At 42.5% G+C, this 19,916-nt stretch overlaps 1 protein-coding gene across 5 annotated transcripts in view; it reads left to right on the forward strand.

Annotated features, from left to right (window-relative positions):
• Nucleotides 1–3,154: 3,154 nt before the first annotated feature.
• The window catches only part of LOC311587527 (NEDD4-binding protein 2-like 2), a 53,522-nt gene continuing 36,760 nt past the window's right edge, over nucleotides 3,155–19,916 (forward strand). The window contains exons 1-5 of one of the 5 annotated variants that reach the window (XM_084764461.1): nucleotides 3,156–3,411; nucleotides 4,816–6,044; nucleotides 14,394–14,518; nucleotides 17,451–17,539; nucleotides 17,915–17,991. In XM_084764461.1, coding sequence (XP_084620587.1) covers nucleotides 3,262–3,411; nucleotides 4,816–6,044; nucleotides 14,394–14,518; nucleotides 17,451–17,539; nucleotides 17,915–17,991 — 1,670 coding nt within the window. In that variant the 5' untranslated portion in view covers nucleotides 3,156–3,261. Of the gene's footprint in view, nucleotides 3,412–4,815; nucleotides 6,045–14,393; nucleotides 14,519–17,450; nucleotides 17,540–17,914; nucleotides 17,992–19,916 lie in introns of those variants that run through there. The other 4 variants (XM_084764463.1, XM_084764462.1, XM_084764464.1 and 1 more) reach the window with 4 other exon arrangements.

Below are 19,916 nucleotides of genomic sequence, written 5' to 3' on the forward strand. Positions count from 1 at the left end.
GCGCCTTGCTCCTTCTTCCTCTCTACCTCTTGTTTTTCTCCTCACCACCTTCCCAGTCACATGCAAAGGGCGGTCTCCTCCTCCCTTCGAGGGTCAATTAGGAAAACAATAGCCACGGTGGGGTTCCCAGGTAGGCTTCCTGAATTCCAAGCCCAGGAAGGCTCCAAACAGTCTCTCACAAGGTATTCATGGTGTGCCCCAAGGGTAAAGCCCACCAAGACTGCTTCCACCTGTGACAAAGCTTAATCTTTCCCACAGAGATCCACCTGCCTCTGCCTCCCGAGTGCTGGGATTAAAAGCGTGTATACAGTGCTCTGCCTGCGTGTACACCTGTAGGCCAGAAGAGGGCACCAGATCTCATTCTAGATGGTTGGGAGCCACCATGTGGTTGGTTGCTGGGAATTGAACCTAGGACCTCCAGAAGAGCAGCCAGTGCTCTTAACCGCTGAGCCATCTCTCCAGCCAGCAGGTGTCTTCTTGCCTCAAAGGCCTGCACTTGAAGTGGATTCGCCCACTTCAAGCCAAGCAGGAAATCTCTCACAGGGGTGCCCCCCATTTCCGGCCTGCAGCACACTCCAGATACAGTCAAAAGCTGACAAGCTAGAGGAGCCACCACCACACATGTGATCCCTGACAATTACACCAGAATCTTGATGCTGTCAGGCTCTGGTGCTCCGCAGTAAGCATGACGCGAAGGAGGCAGCTCATACATACACTTCTATCTGAAAAGTCAAATGTTAGGAGATGTCAGCAGGGGGTTGAAGATGTGGCTCTGTGCTGGAGGCTTTGCCTGCCACGCTAGGTCCCAGGTTCAATTCTCAGAACTGAAGGGCGAGAGCAAGCCAGTGGATGTCAAAGGATTATAAACCGTCTGCCACACTTCCAGCTCCTGTGGGATGATGGGATGTAGGAGGATTCTGGGGGCACAGAGGTGTCAATGTGCTGACTAAACAATAGGCTTGCTGTTGCCTTCTAGAACACCAGCTTCTTCACAATGGAAGGGTAGAAACAGGGATTGGACACAACCAGGACAAGGACACTGGTCACTGCTTGTCTTTGCTTCGTAGAGTAAATGGGGTTTCTCTTGCTTACAGGCATGGTCTTTTTCTTCTTCACCCTCACCTCTTTACTCTGACCTCCCTACAGCACTCACAACCCTTGACAGTGGTGGCAGTTGTCACTGTCCCCTGACTCAAGTGCCCTTTCTGGGGTTCTTTATGACACTGCTTGGTGGATTCCTCAGATCCTCTCATCTCTGGGCTGGTGGATCTCTGAGTTCGAGGCCAGTCTGGTCTACAAAGTGAATTTCAAGACGGCTAGGGCTACACGAAGAAACCCTGTTTCTACAAAAACAAATTTAAAACGTCAGCTATTACAACGATATAGCACCATGAATGTCAAAGACCACATTTCTTAGGGTGGTCGTGATGGTACAGGCCTGTAATCCAAGCAGGAGGATCAGAAATCCTAGATGATCTCTCCTTGGCTTATAGGGAGTTTGAGGTCAGTCTCTTCTTCATGTCTTGTATCAGACATGCACTTTGTGCACAAATATACATGCAGGTAAAATACTTGAGGCATAACTTGAAGCTAAAGATGAGGAAAACGAGGTTGTAGTGAAAACTGTATTTCAAGAAGCCCTGTTGTTAGCATGTAGGTAGCTCCACTAGCCTGCCTCTAGGTTGCTTAGCAACCTATGACATCATTGCCTGCGGCAGCCAGGTGTGTGGCAGAGACTTTTCAGCTGGCAACAGATATAAAAGGGCCAATCTGCCACCTTGTCTGTCTGTCTCTCTCCCTCTCTCCTTCCCTTCCTCCCTCCTTCCCTCCCTCCTTCTCTCCCTCTCTCTCTTTCTCATGGCTTCACCGTCGCTAGCTCTCTCTCTGTCCCCCTAGGGCGCTACTTCCCCCTTTCTCTGCCCCCCTTCTACAAAAAAAATCTCTCCACATCAGATCTGTTGTGTCTTACTCTATTTTTTGCTAACATCAGTAAGGGGATAGATTGTAAGCCCTCTGGGTCATAATAATGGTGATACGTACTCTAATGTAAATTAAAACATTATTGTTTTGGAGGCAAGAATTATGCAAATATGAAGAGATGGTTGACTTTCTTGTGAGGGCCTAAATGAAACACAGGGTGGAGGGGACAATAGGCTAATGGTGGTGGAAAAGGGGCGGGGAGGCCCTTATTTGAAGTTATTTAATATTTGGTTGGCTTGCTTATTTATTTATTTATTTATTTATTTATTTATTTATTTATTTATCCGAGACGGTCTCTTGTGTAGCCTTGGCTGTCTTGACTCACTTTGTAGACCAGTCTGGTCATGAACTCACAGAGATCTGCCTGCTCTGCCTCGCTGAGTGCTGGGGTTACAGGCGTGCGCCACCGCGCCCGGCTATGCATTTATTTTTAATTCAATCCACATCTATACAGCAGTTTTCTTACCTGGACGTAAGACACTTTATAACATTTTCCCCCTGAGAGTTGTCTATCTGATACGGGGTTCTGCGGTGCAGGCACTCTGTTCTTCTACAGAAGTTCAGGAGCTTAAAACTATACTCAGTGGTGTTTCCTAGAAACCAAAGCAACCCAACTGCTATACAAAATGTTTCTCTTTTGAACCCAAGGCTAATTCTTTTGTCTCCTAAAAAGCCAGAAAACCATTCACTCCACCGCGAGGGGCTTGCGCATCCACCTGGGGGCGCCAAGGACTCTTCTTGTTCCTTTCCTTCAGTGGCGAGCGCTAGAGGAGGTTGCTATCTTTTTAGTTAGTGTTTCTTTAAGTAACTTGCCCACTCCAGGGCGGAAATTAGCGCGTACATCATGCAAAGGACTCTGGAAGACCGAGTCTCGGTGCCAGAAGTAAACTAGGATCCTAAGGGTCGCCGGACTTCAATTCCCACAATGCTCGGCGCGAGCCCGCGGCGCTGCATGGGAAACCCGAGCGGTGGTGGCCATCTTGCGTATGGAGCAGCTCCTGCCAGGCATATCTCTACCCCACCCCCTCTCGGCTTCGTAGCAGCTTCTAGGACGGTCTTTCGCCTTCCCGGAGGTGAGCGTCTTTGCCCAAGTTTTTTGCTTTTGCTTTTGTTTTTGTTTTTGTTTTTGTTGGGAGGGGGCTGAGGAGGAAGGGGTTGGAAGTACACGCTTGAGGTGAGCAGATGCCTCAGCGTAGGTGAAGGAGGTATTTCCGGTTTCTTCTGCGAACGGCTCGAGTTTTCGCTCTCGGCTTGACCCGATTCTTTCGCCCTGTTGCGAGCATGGAAGCCCCGAGAGCAGCTGTCAGCCTCCGAGCCCTCGGCAGATGCTCAGACAGGACCTTGGCGCCTCTGGCCGGGGGCCGGGCGCCCCTCCGCCCTCCCTCCGCCGCCTCTGACGTTAGCAGGAGGACACGGGGAGGTGGGGCTGAGGTGGGGGCTGTTTCCGAGGCGATGGCTTCCTCCGCTGTCCGAGCTTCCTTCATCTCTTGTATTAAAACTGGCTGCTCTTTTCTCTAGTTTTGGGGGTTTGGATTTTGGTGCCAAGAGCAGGACGAATGAAGTACTGACCAAAACGGGCTTTTGGGTTTGGTAAAGATTATTGTTTGGTTTGGTTTGGCTTTTCGAGACAGGGTTACTCCCTGTGTAAGGAACTCCTTTGTAGACCAGGCTGGCCTCGAACTCACCGAGTTCCGCCTCACTCAGCTGCCTCAGTGCTGGAGTTAAGCCACCATTGCCTGTCAAGAGAAGTAAAATTACTTTATTGACAGGGTCTTGTGTAGTGCAGACTGGTCTTGAATTTACAGTGTAGCCCAGGCTGGGTTTGAGTTCCTTTCTCCATTTGCCTAAAAAGTTTACTTTCAAGCTAGAGAAACTACTAGAAAGGATGAATGCTTTGATTTTTAAAGTTCCCTAAGCATAATTTGTATCAATGAAACTCAGAGTCTTTTTTTCTTTCGAATGACTACACAAAGTTGGGAATGGCTTTTATACTACTTGCAAAGAAAAGGTCCACAACGCCTGCATTTTAGTTAGTCTAGTATTTTGGATGCTAAGGAGAGATGATTGTCGTTTGGTGGTTAAAGCCTATACTCCAAAAAACATAGTGACTTCAAAAAGGAAGGTACCATAGCCAATTTAGAAACAGATGGCTAGCCATCTACCTGTAGAGACACATGATGTGGGTTCAAGTTTTCAAACGTACGTTCTTAAACTCTGGAATGGATCAGTTTTTGTTTTTTTGTTTAAGTTTTTAGAGACAGGGTCTCTCTGTGTAGCCTTGGCTGTCCTGGACTCACTCTGTAGACCAGGCTGGCCTCGAACTCACAGCGATCCGCCTGTCTCTGCCTCCCGAGTGCTGGGACTAAAGGCGTGCACCACCACCGCCTGGCTGGAACAGATCGTTTAAAGATTGGACTGGTAGCACAGGCCTGTAATCTCAGCTGCTGGGGGGATGATGGAAAGTCCAAGGCCTCAGTGTACAGAGTGAATTCAAGGCCACCCTTGTCAACTTAGATACGACAGGAAGAAAGGGGAGAGGAGATAGCTCTGTCAGAGTGCTTGTTTAGCATCCATGAGACCGTACATTCATCTTATGTAACTCCAAAAAAATGAGGTGCACATATATTTTTAAATGATTCTAACTTCAGTGAGAGTCCTCCTATATTACGACAGTACTTAAAATACGTAGTTATTAAAATTACAGTTTGACTATAGTTGGGAAGATGTTACTATTAAATGCTTATATCACAAATTATTTTCTAAAATTCCTTTCTTATGAAAAGCATTTGTTTTTGTTTTAATGATTACCTAATAATTGTATGCTTTACTCCTCAGATGCCTTATAGTGAAATTGAGGCTAAGTTTTTGGGACCTGGAAAAGAACTAACAAGAGAACCATGCTATAAAAAATTGAAGTCGACTGCAGATAGTTGTGTTTTCCCCCGTCGAGGTGGCCCTGATAATCAGAGACTCCAAGCAAAGACCGGAAATAGTAGGGCCTCTGTGGCCACCATTCACTTCAGGAGACGTATTTGTCCTCAGGAAGACAAAACCGAAAGTACAGAGGTGTTACAGCCTTTGCAGGAGGAGATGCCTGGTAATAAACCAGGTGGTGCCGAGTCCATCGGTTCACAAGCTCTGCAGGATGGAAAGCCTTCGCCACTGTCCAGGGATGATGGAATCTATAGCACAAGTAAAGCATTCATAGGCCCCGTGTACAAACCCCCTGAAAAAGAGAAATGCCGAGGAAGGAGGGCGGAGACCCACCCTCTCAGTGGTACAGAGGGCAAAAGAAGACAAGAGGAAAAGCAGAAATTTAACTCCAAAAAATTGGAGATTGACACAGAATTATCCCAGTTTTACAAAGAAATTGAAGAACTGGAAAATGAAAACGAAGCTTCACAAGGCAGTTGTAAGGAACCGGAACCTTCCCAGGAGCAGATCATCCCTCACGACCAGAGCTATAATGCCTTAGAATCTGAGGAGGAGACGAAAGCTCTCCGCAGTGCTCCTCAGTCACATGGTTACCAGCACTGTGTGGAGGACGCGCCAGGCAGCTATCCCTGTGAGGAGGAAGTGATCCCTGCCTTTCCCTCCTTCAGGCCTGAGTGGCCGCCGATACATCCTTTTGTCCTACCCCACGGTCCTCCTCTTCCCAGTTTTGATTATCATTTTAATATTGAGAGGTTTGGGGCCCCGCTAGATCCTCTAGCACACATCTTCCACACGCACGCTGACTCTCAGATGCGGAGCGGGTGCTATGTGGATAGTTGTCAGGACAGCTGGAGCTATCTGACTTCTAATCAGATGGATGAGTATGCTAACTATGCTGTGACCGGCAGTGATTTTCATCCCTTTAGAAGTGACTACAGTGTACACGATGACAGTGTGCATAGTGGTTTCTATGAAACCAGAGTGTGCTGGCGAGACCCTCCCTTGGACAAGCATAATGAAACAGACAGGTTTGTGAGCCAGTGGTTTCCAGAGGAGAACTTAGATAAACTACAGAAATTACTGATTCTTTTGCGAGGCCTTCCTGGTTCTGGAAAAACAACGTTATCTCGGTAAGAGATCCTAAGTGAATACTTGATAATTAATTCATTACTTAAAAAGAAATGAGTTGTCAGCGATAAATGCTTTTGTGTTTCTTGTGGAAAATCCTTTATATGCTGTATTTGGGGGTGACATCTGATGCGAATACTTTAAAAGATGTGGTCTAATGGGAAGGGGAGAATTAATGGTGCTAGATAGATAAAAGTGATAGGTAGATAAAAGAAACTATAGTTTCCTTTAGGGGCTTTAAAAATAAGCTATAATTAAAACAGCAACAGAAGCAGAACTAAAGAAAAGCTGGACCCTGATACTTTTCCACTGTACGCTGTCAGGCAAGTTTTGCTGTCTGTTAATGAAATAAGGGATATTTGTTTTCTTAGAATTTGAAAAACACTATAGATAACCTAAGGAAAGGAATCTTTTCCCCCCAAGACAGGGTTTCTCTGTGTAGCCTTAACTGTCCTGGACTTTGTAGACCAGGCTGGCCTTGAACTCACAGAGATAAGCCTGGCTCAGCCTCACGAGTGCTTGGATTAAGGTGTGCGCCACCACTGCACGGCTAGAAAAGGATTCTTAAGTGTGTTAAGCATTGTGCCATGTTCATGTCTGACTGGGAGAGAAATTTTTTTAAAAATATTTTTTCTTTATATGAGTGTTTTGTTTACATGTGTGTCTGTGCACTGCTTCCCAGAGGCCAGAAAAGAGCACCAGATCCTGTGGAACTGTAGTAACAAACAGTTGTGAGCCACCATGTGAGTTCTGGGAGTGGACTCTGGTTCCTCTGACATTAGCATCATCCAGTGCTCTTAGCCACTGAGCCATCTCTCCAGCCCTGTGAGGTGAAGTGCTATTTAGTTTTAAATGTGTAATGTGTTGAATTGAGCGCTCTGAATTAGTAGAGTTAGAATTGGTGGTGTTTTTATTGTGTCATTTCAGATTTCTGTATTGGCATAATTCGTGCAATTGTGGAAAATAATTCAAAAAATATAAATTTCTTGCAGTTCATATAAGATTTATTCTAAGCAAGGTTTAAACAAATGGTATCTTTTGGATGAAGACAAATATCTGAAGAACTTATATTTACTTGTAATATGCTCTAAAGAAATAAAATGTCTTTTTATGTTCTAAAGAAATTTCTTTAATATGGTCTAAAGAAGAGAGATGGCTCAGCAGTTAAGAGCACTGACTGCTTTTTCAGAGGTCCTGAGTTCAATTCCCAGCAACCACATGGTGGCTCACAACCCGTCTCTAATGAAATATGGTGTCCCCTTCTGGCATGCTGGTATACACAAAGGCAAAACACTATACATAATAAATAAATCTTTAAAAAAAAAGAAAAGAAAAGAAAAAATTTCAGGCTAGAGAGATAGCTCAGTGGTTAAGAACACTGTCTGTTTTTCCAGAGGTCCTGAGTTCAATTCCCAGCAACCACGTGGTGGCTCACAACCGTCTATAGTGAGATCTGGTGCCCTCTTCTGGACTGCAGGGACACATGCAGGCAGACTACTGTATATATAATAATAAATAAATCTTTTTTTTTTTAAAGAAAATTTCTTTAGACCAGTGGTTCTGTCTTCCTAATGCTGTGACCCTTTAATATAGTTCCTCATGTTGTGACTCAACCATAAAATTATTTTCATTGCTACTTTCATAATTGTAATTTTGTCACTGTTATGAAAATATGTTTTCCTATGTTCTAAGGTGACCCCTGTGAAAGGGTCATTCAACCCCCACAGGTTGAGAGCTGCTGCTTTAGAAAAAAAAAAACAAATTCAGTTTATAATACAGATTTTCCAGCTAGATTATAAGCTATTTAAGTTTTGTCTTTGAATTTTGATTCATGATGTTTTTGTAGAGAGTATGAAATTGAGACTCAGAAGAATGAAGCTGTTTTACAAACAGTGTTCTGGATTTAAGCTATGTCAGAGAAAACAATTGAGATTTGGAAATTGGATGAAGTGGGTCTGTTAGGGCTGAGTATAGAAAAATATAAGAAAGTTAGGACAATAAATTGGAGAATGTTGAAATAGAACTCACTAGAACTTCAAGAAGACCTAAGGGAAAGATGAGCTAGAGGTGATTATGTCACTATCACTATGTATTTGCTTGAAGGAAAAGTGGAGCGCAGTGGGAACCGCTCCCCTAGACAGATGCATAAGCACTGCCGTTTGTGTCGTGGTTTCTAGTTTAGAGAGTGCTTTGCCATAGGAAAGTTTGATGAGATGACTTGAGTTTTCATTTTATAGGAGCAAAGCCTAGAAGACACAGTTGAGGTTAGCAGAAGCTACTATTAAAAACAGTACCACCCCTCAACTGTTTGCACTTGTTTGTTCCTGCTGGTCATACAATGGCTTATTTAAAGATTCTTTTTAATGCCTCCTGATGGTTTTGTTTCTTTGTTTTGAGACTGTCTTAGTATGGTAGCCTGAGCTAGTCTGGAACTTACTGTTTAGTCCAGCAATTCTAGAACCCACTGTGAGGCATCTGGCTGTCCTGGAACTCATGCGCTCTGGTGCTCCAGCTTCCCAAGTGTTAGAGCTGCAGGTATACACAGCTACTTTTTGAGGCTTTTATTATCTTTTGCATCTTTAGTAATTTAAAAATTGACATAGTTTTTACCATTATTGTTTTATATTCAGTATAAGGTATGTAAGACAGCATTAACTTTTCATTCATTGACGGTTGATCTAAGCCATTTTGATTATAAGAAGGCAAAGGTTACTTGTTTCTGGAAGAGTGCCTCATGCTTGTTAAGATAATAATAATTGCTGGGCATGGTGGTGCACAGCTTTAATCTCAGCGTTTCGGAGGCAGAGGCAGGTAGAACACTGTGAGTTCAAGGCCAGCCTGGTTTACAAAGTGAGTCCAGGACAGCCAAGGCTACACAGAGAAACCCTGTCTGGGGAGGGGGGTAAAGGTGGTTAAACACTTGTAACAGCTTGTACTCCATATTTGGAGAGTAGTCCATGCTTAGCTAGCAAGGCATATCATTTCTCTGATCAGACAACTGCCTAGGGTACAGCTTAAATCATCTAAATGGTCTCATTTGTACTCAATTATTTTAAGGTAAATTATAACAATTATGTTAAATGTATTTAGTCTGTTCAGCGTTATAAGCAGAGAGCCAAAAGGACATGCAGTGGCTTGATAGTTTATCTCCCACCACAGCCCATCTAAGTGCTAGAGCTAGAGCTGTATTCTACTTGTCTACTTCTTCTAAAACCATATGTCTCCAACATGGTAAGTGCCCAAGACACACATACATACATACATACGTACGTAACATGGTAAGTGCCCAAGAATGAATACATGCATACATACATACATACATCCTGGTAAGTGCCCAAGACATACATACATTCATTCATTCATTCATTCATTCAAGGTCTCTGTGTAGTACAACATGTACCACAACCTGTAACTTTCCTGCTAGTGCCACTATATCTAGCTTTTTGCTAAATAATGTAAGTGCTACATAAATAGTTACTGTATTGTGAACTTGTATTTTAGAGCAGTTGGGAAAATGTTCAATAATGGTAACACAGTAGGTTTATAAGAAAAATATTCAAAACTGCTTTCTCTCTTACATCATTCAAAAAATAACTTCTAAAGTAAAAAATATATAAGAAAAATATGGATTAAAGAAATATAATAATTTGGGCTAGCAGAATGGCTCAGTGGAGTAAAGGCACCGCCATCAAACCTGTTGACCAGAATTTAGATCTGTGGAACCCACATGCCGTATGCCCCGCCCCCTCCAAACACACAAAATAAACGTTGCTAAAGAGTCAAGTGTTCCTAAAAAAGTTTTTAATGTTAATTTTTTTGGGGGGGGGGTTGGTTTTTTGGTTTTTCAATACAGGGTTTCTCTGTGTAGTCTTAGCTATCCTAGACTCTTTGTAGATCAGGCTGGCCTCAAACTCACAGAGTCCACCTGCCTCTGCTGGTGTTAAAGGTGTTGCGTTGCCACACCCAGCTTAATGTTAGTATTTTTTTTTAAATCATTTACTGTGGTATATACTGTGCTTTTTACTTTCTGAGGTAAAAGGGAGTTGAGGTTAAATGTTGGGCATGAGCTGATTATCTTGTGTTGGCCCAGTGTAATCGCAAAGCTTCTTAATGTGAAGGAGACAGAGACGTAAGGACAGAAGAGAGGAGACCCTACTTTGCCCACTTTGTACTAATGGCCAAACCACACAGCATTCTCCAGCTTGGAGAAGAGGGGCCTGCGGGCTTGGCAGCACTGAAAGGGGTTTTGAATTGCTGACTGCTGAAACTGCAAGATGATTTCAGCTCATTTGTTACAGTAACCGTAGGCATTAAGAAGCACTATTTTAAAGTGATACAAGAGATTTTTTTTTCCTGCCTTTGGGAGAGAGTGGTCTTAGTTGAACTCAATAGGAAATACTGTCTTAATTCTTATCTGAGAAATGTTAAGCAGATGCCCATTTAAAAAGTTTTCTTTTGATTTTATGTAGTTACAGACTTTTGTGAGCTGCCCTGTAGGTGCTGGGAATTGAGTCCAGGACCTCTAGAAAAGCAGCCAATGCTCTTAACCTCTGAGCCACCTCTCCCTACCCCTAAAGCACCTGGGTAAAGTGCTCCTGCGCCAGGGTCTCAGCGTGTGCCAGGTTCACTTTTGAGTGGGTCGCCACCCCACAGGGGTCACATATTTACATTATGATTTATAACGGTAGCAAAATTATAGTTACGAAATAGCAACGAAAATAACTATGGTTAGGGGTCACCACAACATGAGGAACTATATTAAAGGGTCACAAACAAGATTAGGAAGGTTGAGAACCACTGACTTGATTATTTGGGATATCTGGCAGAGAACTGTAGAACTTACTGTGTAGGCCTAATAGCTGCCCTGGAAGTTAAGAGATCCACCTTAGGCCAGGCGTGGTGGTGCACACCTTTAATCCCAGCTCTCAGGAGGCAGAGGCAGTTGGATCTCTGTGGGTTCGAGGCCAGCCTGGTCTACAGAGTGAGTCCAGGACAGCCAAGGCTACACAGAGAAACTGCCTCAAAAAAACAAACAAAAAAAAAGAAAAAAAAGAGGAAAAAAAGAGATCCACCTTAGAAGCTACTAACCAAATCCATTCAGAACTCTCCAGGGGAGGAGACTGTATAAGGATCATCGTAGGCCATTGGTTTGGGAGTCAGACAACTTCACCTAGCGTTACATCTTACACTCTGATGGCTGAGCTTCTGTAACTATTTTCTTTGCTGGACTTAATACCAGATGTTCAGTGTTTTGAGACTTAAAGGACACCATAGATATATATGAGACCAAAAGCTAGCTCAAAGGGCTATTGATTGTGTTTCATTAGTTGTTTGATTTACTAAATTCCAAATTGTTAACGTTGGGAGAATCCTCTAAGAATACCTGATTTGAGGCCGGGTGGTGGTTGTGCATGCCTTTAATCCCAGCACTTGGGAGGCAGAGGCAGGTGGATCACTAAGTTTGAGGCCAGCCTGGTCTACAAAGCAAGTCCAGGATAGTCAAGGCTACACAGAGAAACCCTGTCTCAAAAATCAAACAACAAAAAAAGAATACCTGACTTGAGATAATGCTGAGTATAAGAATTTTGAAAACACTGATGTTCTTATTTGTTTGGTTGTTGATTGGTTTGGTTTTTCAAGACAGGGTTTCTCTGTGTAGTCTTGGCTGGGAATACAAGTGTCCACCACTGCTCCCAGCTGAAAATACTGGTGTTAACTTATTTTTGTGTTATGTGCTTGTCACGGTATCCCATCCCCCTAGATTCATGAGCACTATTTGAATTTCCAGAAGTGAAACTTTATGCACTAAGATAATTGTGTGAGATTGAAAAGGCTGCATGGACACTTACTTCCTACTGTCCAGAAAGAAACTGTCTCCTGAGGCTCAGCTTTCACTCCTTATTTATGTAGTTAAGAAAGTCACACAAGTTTGATAATGAAAATGTACTGCTATTTTCCTATTCTTTTAACTTGGAGAACTTAAACTATTTCTTAAGCACAGTGGTATTGTTGGCATCTTAAAAACCATCTGCAAGCCGGGTATGGTGGCGCACTCCTTTTATCCCAGCACTCTGGAGGCAGAGGCAGGCGGATCACTGTGAGTTCAGGTCTAGCCTGGTCTACAAAGCGAGTCTAGGACAGCCAGGGCTACACAGAGAAACCCTGTCTAGAACTCCACCCGACCCCCCTACCCCCCCCAAAAAAAACAAAAAACAAAAAACCAACCATATGCCAAAAGGGCATAGAAGCAAATGTACAGAAGATTCTGGGAGGACAGCCTGGATTCTGGTGCTGTGGAATATGATTAGTTATCCTGTGCTTAGCTGCGGTCTAAACCTATTAGAGTGATTTCACTCTGGTTTAGAATGCTAATGCATGACATTTTCATTTTCTAGATTCTTAAAACTTTATACGTTAGGTATGCCTGGTGCCCTTAGAGGTCAGCAAGAGATATTGGATTCCCTAGAAATGGAGTTGTGGTTGTCAGCTGACATGTGCTTGCTGGGAATCAAACCATAGACTTCTGCCAGAGCAGACAGCGCTCTTAGCCACTGAGCCATCTGTCTCTCTAGCCCCAGCATCTTTTTTTCTTTTTCTGTTTACAAAATACTTAAAATTTTTTTTATAGTATTTTGAAATCCCATACAAACTAATCAATGTCATTGTGGTGTTTCATACATAATTGTCCGCTCCCTGCCCCACCTCGACTGGTTTCCTTCCTTAGAGTCCTTTCTCCTGCCTTCTTTTCACGTGTATCCCGTCCCTTAGGATCTCTGTCCTCTTATGACCCTTTTCTAATTTCCTGACATAGTCACGATCACATATATAAGTAAATACACATAATTACATCATTTTTATATTTCAAGTTACGTATTTAAGCAAATACAGATATGCCAGCTATAGTATGGAAAAAACTGTACAAAATTGAAATCCAACTCCATTTTTTCCAAAGAAGAACACAGACAACACAAACCTTAACTTCCGTTTAGTTTGATTAATGTAATTTGCTATAAAAAAATGTAATGCACTGTAATCTTGTAACTAGAAATACACATTTAAAATTTGCCTATTTGAGACTTAACACTTAATTTTATTGTAAGGTTTTATACGTTGTGGAGAGGAGCTGTGGCATTTGCCATGTTAATAGTTGAAGTGCCCCTACTTCCTTTGGTGGGAAGTACTCCTAACTTCTCCCAGGAGGAGATGCCTTTACTCTAAGTTACTGCTCCACCGCCCACACCTTCCAGCGCCGTCACGTTACCGAGTTTTTTGGTTATCTGCTTGATTGAGAGGAAAGAGTGAAATTGTCTTGTTGGATCCAAATCCGTGTCTCCCTGTGCCTTCCTTTTCCCGGGACACTCAGTCTCCTGATGGTGGAGATTCTTGATACTCCAAAATCAGCATCGTTCCCTTAAGCAGTACAGTGTGTATGGCTCGTTACATTGTTGTTGGTATTGTGAGTGGAAGGTGTGCACAGTTCCTATGCAGATGTCACACAGTGGTGTGCACGGGGCTTGGGCACCTCAGGTTTCAGCACGGGGCGGTTCTCTCGTCAGCATGGGAGCAGTTACAGTGACAGGAGTAGCAGGTTTTGCTTTGAGTTTATGTAGTGTAAACACAGGCCAAGGTAAGTATAGTGGCTTTGGCTTGCTTTTGTTGTTTATGGAATAATACTGTGATTGAATATCTGGGAACTTCAGATTGGAGTTGGTGGTTTGGCATCTGGATCCTTTTGAAATTCCATTGTTTATCTTTCTGTCCACATTTCCCTACTTAGCAATTTATCACTGTAAGATTTTTTTGGAGTTGTTTTGTTTGTTTTGTTTTTCAAAAGCAGAGCTTGTTACTGATTTGATCTGAGAAATTTTTATTTGGTGTTCAGTGATTAATTTTATGTAACAGTCTCTAAAGTTTACTTTGTTATATGTTAGAGGATCTTGTGTCTTAGGCTCTTTCTTACTCTCATAAGTTATGTTTGTGTTTAATATAAGTGAATTTGTGAACTCCATCATGGATCAAATATGTTTTACCCAGAGGGATCCCTTACATAATCTTACTTGATTTTCAGGTCACTTGTACTAGAGAAAGACAGTCCTAGGTTATTCACAGAACTCACAGAAAGTTTCAGCACGCGTAGTTGTTAACCGACGCCATGCGGGAAGCAGTGCATGGTGGTCTGAAGTCACAGCACCAGTGCTGGTACCTGCAGTTGGCTAGAGTGACGCATGAAGTGAAAGGACTGGCCCCTCTGCTGTTCTGCCTGTAGTGCCCCTAAGGAACCAGTGCCCCGTGTCCATTGCCTGCTGTGTTTCTTTCTCTGGTTATAGTCTTATGATATCTTTTGTTGACAGAATTCTGCTTGGTCAGAGCCGTGATGGCATCGTGTTCAGCACTGATGACTACTTTCACCATCAAGATGGGTACAGGTACAATGTTAACCAACTTGGGGATGCCCACGACTGGAACCAGAACAGAGGTTTGTTTGGGCCAAGGCTCCGAGGATGGAGTGGTTTACTACGAGTCTAATCTAGGTTTTATTTTTGATTTAGACTTTTACTAGCTGAATGACTTTGACAAACTGTTAATAACCTGGAATCCTGTTGTTTTCCTTATGGAAGACATGATAGTAAATGCATTTGCCTTCTCTGGTCAAGATTATAAGAATTGGTGGCCTGGCCAGGCAGTGGTGGCGCACGCCTTTAATCCCAGCACTCGGGAGGCAGAGGCAGGTGGATCGCTGTGAGTTCAAGGGCAGCCAAGGCTACATTACACAGAGAAACCCTGTCTCAAAAAAAAAAAGGCGGGGGGGGGTGGTGGTGGCCTGTAAATAGTATACCAATATAAACTGATCAAATACAGGTGGGGAACATTTCAATAGGCTTTCTTTCTTTTTTTCTTTCTTTTTTTAAACCTTATGAATAATTCAGAGAATGCCTTTGTTTTTGTATTCTGAAAGTTATATTTCCACCCTGAAAAAATCTTAATTTTAAAAAATACATGTATTAGTCTTCCTCATTAATACTATATTATAAGAACCCTGTCTAATACTCCATATTAGAAGACATGAGTCAGTTTCTTTCCATCGTAAGTACTGGTCTCAGTCCTGATAGTACATTTTGAATCGTGTGGGGTTCCTTCCTTTAAAAAATGGCAGACTCCTTGGGGCTCAGAATGAGACCTAAAAGATGTGGACCTTTACTTTTTTTTTTTTTTAAGTCTATGAGTGCTCTGTCTGCATGTATATCTGCATGCAAGAAGAGGGCGTCAGATCCCAATATATACTTGTGAGCCACGGTGTAGTTGCTGGGAATTGAACTCTGGACCTCTTGGAAGAGCACACAGTTTTCTTCACTGCTGAGCCATCTCTCTAGCCCTGACCTTTTTCTTTCTTTTTTTTTTGAGACAGGGTTTCTCTGTGTAGCCTTGACTGTCCTGGATTCGCTTTGTAGACCAGGCTGGCCTCGAACTCACAGCGATTCACCTGGCTCTGCCACCTGAGAGCTGGGATTAAAGGCTCGCGCCACCACCACCCCGCCTAAATTTTTTGTTATTGCTTTGTTTGTTTTTGTTTTTTGAGATAGGGTTTTTCTGTAACTCTGGCTGGCCTGGAACTTGCTCTGTAGACCACTCAAAGATCCACCTGCCTCTGCCTACTGAGTGCTGGGACTAAAGGTGTGTGCCACCACCACCTGGCGGCTATGGACCCTTTAAAAAAAGTTTTCATTTTAAGAATTGTATGCATATGTTTTTTTTTTTTTCTGAGCAGGGTTTCTCTCTGTAGCCTTGGGTATCCTGGACTCACTTTGTAGACCAGGCTGGCCTTGAACTGTGTAACTCTGGCTATCCTGGAACTTGTTCTGTAGACCACTCAAAGATCCGCCCGCCTCTTGAGTGCTGGGGTTACAGGCGTGCACCACCCGCCCGGCTGTGTATGCATGTTTTACCTAGATGCAGATCCCTGGACCTGGAGTTACAGTGTGAGCCACCATGTGGGCGCAGGGAATTGAACTTGCATCCTCTGGAAGAGCAGCTAGTACTCCTAACAGCTGAGCCGTTGCTCTATCTCCAGTTTGTATTTGTTTGTTTTTAATTTTCTAAATGATTATAATGTGTATTGGATCTAGAACTATCTTTTAAAAATACATGTACTATAAGTTCCAAAAAACACTTTTGCAGAAAGTAAATCTCATGGTGTTTTAAGTGAGTTCGCAATTTTTTACTGTGTCACAAATAATGGTGATTCTCAGCCGCACGTCGTCAATGAAATGCAGGTTGGACGTGCCTCTTACATTAGGTTGAATTTAGTGGTTTGAGTCCTGTATATCAAGAAAAATTCATCTTTGCATTCAACTTTGTAAATTTTTGGAAGTTACTATATACACTGCTGTCATTAAGAAATGGCTCACTGTGACAGTGATTTCTCCCTCGTGGTCAAGAGAGGACACTGCAGTAGGGTGATAGACTTTAGAGGTAAAGGTGCCTTCTCCTCAGTCACATGCTTAAGGACCACGAGTCTCAAATCAGTTGAACTTGGTACTGAGCTACCTGACATGAAGTTTCAGTTGTGTCTTTCTTTTACACTAACATTTCAAATGCATCACTTAAATTTATTTATTTATTTATTTATTTATTTATTTATTTATTTATTTATTTTGTGTGGGGGGCATGTACACATGTGCCCAGTGTGTGTGGAGTGATTCTCTCTTCCGTCTTGCTTTGAAGCAGGGTGGCTCTTGTTTCTGTTGTTGCACTCGGTATCCCAGGCTAGCTGAACTGTGAGGTTCATGGCTGTGTTCCTGCCTGTGAGGATTCTGGGACTGCAGACGTGTGTCAGTGCCCCTGCTGGTTATATAGGCCGTAGGGCATGGGTGTAGGCTTTTAGGTTTGCGTGGCAAGTACGCTTCTGTCTGAGCCATCTCTCTCACATCATTTTTATAGAAATACCTACTGTTTTGACCTATAAAAGACATACTTACTGCCTTTCAGTGTTTTGTTACACCTTTCATTTAAAATTTGTTTTCTGTGTAAGTAAATTTTTGTTTCTTGTATTCCTAATCACCTGTATTTCCTGTTAGTGAGAATTGGGTCTAGACTGAGTGCTTCATTAGCTGTAAGTGAACAAAATGTTCCAAGATGGGTTTTGCAGTTGCTTGTTATTTTGTTTGTTTGTTTATTTTTTAAAATCAATATCAATCCAGAGAATGTATGCAGCATGTCTTGTATTTAATGGCACTAGTTGAAGAGATAATATAATTCTTTTGTTGCTGTTTTTTTAGGGGGTTGTTTATTTGTTTTTTGAGACAGGGTCTCTCTGTGTTAGGCGTGGCAATTTTTTGTTTTAAATGCAAAGTTGTATTATGTTTCTTAATTCTAAATAGTTAAATTTTACTTATATGTTTTTATTTCAGCAAAACAAGCTATTGATCAGGGGAGATCTCCAGTTATAATAGACAACACTAATACACAAGCCTGGGAAATGAAACCATATGTGGAAATGGTAAATAATAGACATGCATGGTTTTTATTTATTTTTATAAGATTTTCATATTCTGAAAGTTAGGCCAATACAATTGTTATTATTAAGAGATCTTTCCTTGTTTTCTAAATAGGTTTGTTTGGGTTTTAGTGTCTAAAAAATGGGAATGGTGTCAATGGTGATTGAGCGTGTCTATCTTCTTGGTCACTCCTGGACGTGAAGCTTGTAATTAGAATTCGTCCAGCTATGTGCTCTTAGCATTTTCCTAAGCCACAGTTTGCCAAGAAGCACTTTTCTTGGTTGAGCGGCCTCCCTGTTGTCAGGTGGACTTGTACCTGTGTGCCTTCTTTTCCTTAAGCATGTTCTCTGGGTTTTGTCTTTCCCTCCCCTGTGTAGGCCATAGGAAAAGGATACAGAGTAGAGTTTCATGAGCCGGAGACTTGGTGGAAGTTTGATCCTGAAGAATTAGAAAAGTAAGAGCATCATTTTTATTGAATCCCTGTCTTGCCTCTTTGGTGTGTCTTTGTGTGGTTGGTTTCTTTCTGGCTTTGCTTGCCGTCTTTGTTAGTTGGGAACAAGGGATGTGTTTTTAAAAGGAACACACTTTTGAAGAGCGTTGCCTTGTCAGAATTTATTAGCTATCTTTTGCTGACGTGCTTGGTACTTTTTCTTAATATGAATTCTTCTATTTAAGTTTATTGGCTGATTATGTGACATCAAGGCTTCTCCCTCCTCCCTGCACCATCATGTGCCCATTGTAGGCCCCATCGTCACCTTTGTGACTTGTGTTTTCATCCTGCTCTGACTTTACCATCTTTCCATAATTCTATCCCAAGTTGAGCTTTGCAATTGCATTATTCAGAACTTCCTTTTTTAAATTCCTTCTAGGATGGTAATGCACATTTAGCATGTTTAGTTCCCATTGAAGTTTGGGCTGCTATGTCATTTCAGACATCTTAGCTTGTCTGCTGCAAATTATGAGCAGTCATGTCGAATAAGAAAGAGTCTGCATGCCCTAGAGTCTGAATTGGTTGTTTTCTGCCCAGGAAAACAGAAGATTTGTGGGGTTGGTTTCTGGGTCATTCGGAGGTTTTGTTTTTCTTTTTTACATCATGTTGGGGAAATGAGCCCAGAGTGTCATCTGCTAGGCAAATGCTCTTCAGATCTTCCTAGACTTCAGACAGAGAGACTTGTGGGAGACTGGGGGCTCCAGCCCTGCAGCCTAGCTCATCCTCTGTTGGCCAGTGTCCTTCCCCCATGTCACTGCTTGTCTTGCTATTCTTTTCTTTGCCTACTTTTATTCACTTCCTTTTAGTAGCAGTTGTACTAGGTTTAATTCATATACCTTACAATTTACCTATATAAAGCAGTTTTTAGTATATCCATAGAATTGTGTGTTAGTCCCATTTTTAAACTTCCCTTTTCACTGTTTATCTTCCATCCTCACAACTGTTATTTTTTTTATTTTCTGGTGCTGTTGGTAGAACCCTAGTGTGTACACGCTAAACACATCCTGCTGTAACCTGCATCCCAACCTTGAGGCTCTCGTTCTGTGTGCGCAGCGCAGCTGCTTCCCCATCTTTGGTTCCTTTGACTACTCTGTCCTTGTGACTTGTGTGCTGTACACTGATGATACCTGGATGGCGTTGTTTGCCTACCAAACCATTTATGCTGGACTCAAGGAGGAAGAGGTGGAAATGTTAAACTAAAGGTGGAAATGTAAAACTAAAGAGAGTTGAGTCATGGCACGTAAATGACTGCCTGAGTAAACCATCCTATAGTTACGGCTTCATTTAAGTATGACAGGCTATTGTGACTTAATCATTAGGGCTTTTGTTTTGTTTTGTTTGGTCTTGAAACAGGTTTTCACCGTGTTGTCTTGGAACTCACTAGACTAGGTTGGCCTCAAACTCACAGAGATCTTCCTACCCCTGTCTCCCAAGTACCAGTATTAAAGACGTGTGCCACTACACCCAGCAAAGGGATTTCTTAATATAAATTAGCAGTCACTTAAACTGACATGTAGCATAATTTGAATTTTGGAGGAATTAGAATTAAATTACTAATTTGGGTATCTTGTGATTCGGTCATATTTAACCAACTTTATGAAGTTGTTTTGTTTTGTTTTGTTTTCCAAGACAGTTTCTCTGTGTAGCCTTGGCTGTTGGCTGTCCTGAACTCACTTTGTAGACCAGGCTGGCCTTGAACTCACAGCGATCTGCCTGCCTCTACCTCCCGAGTGCTGGGATTAAAGGGGTGCGATTAAAGGCTCGTGCCTTTATTTTTTATGTTTGGGATTGAACATTAGCCAAGCTAGTGATCTAACAGTAATGAGTTCCCCTAGTCCATTTCTTATTAATTTTTAACCTTGGGCTTCTTTATTTTTCCCTTCTGTCTT

Source organism: Acomys minous (genome assembly GCF_964271855.1).
Source record: "Acomys minous genome assembly, chromosome: 16".
Lineage (NCBI taxonomy): Eukaryota > Metazoa > Chordata > Mammalia > Rodentia > Muridae > Acomys > Acomys minous.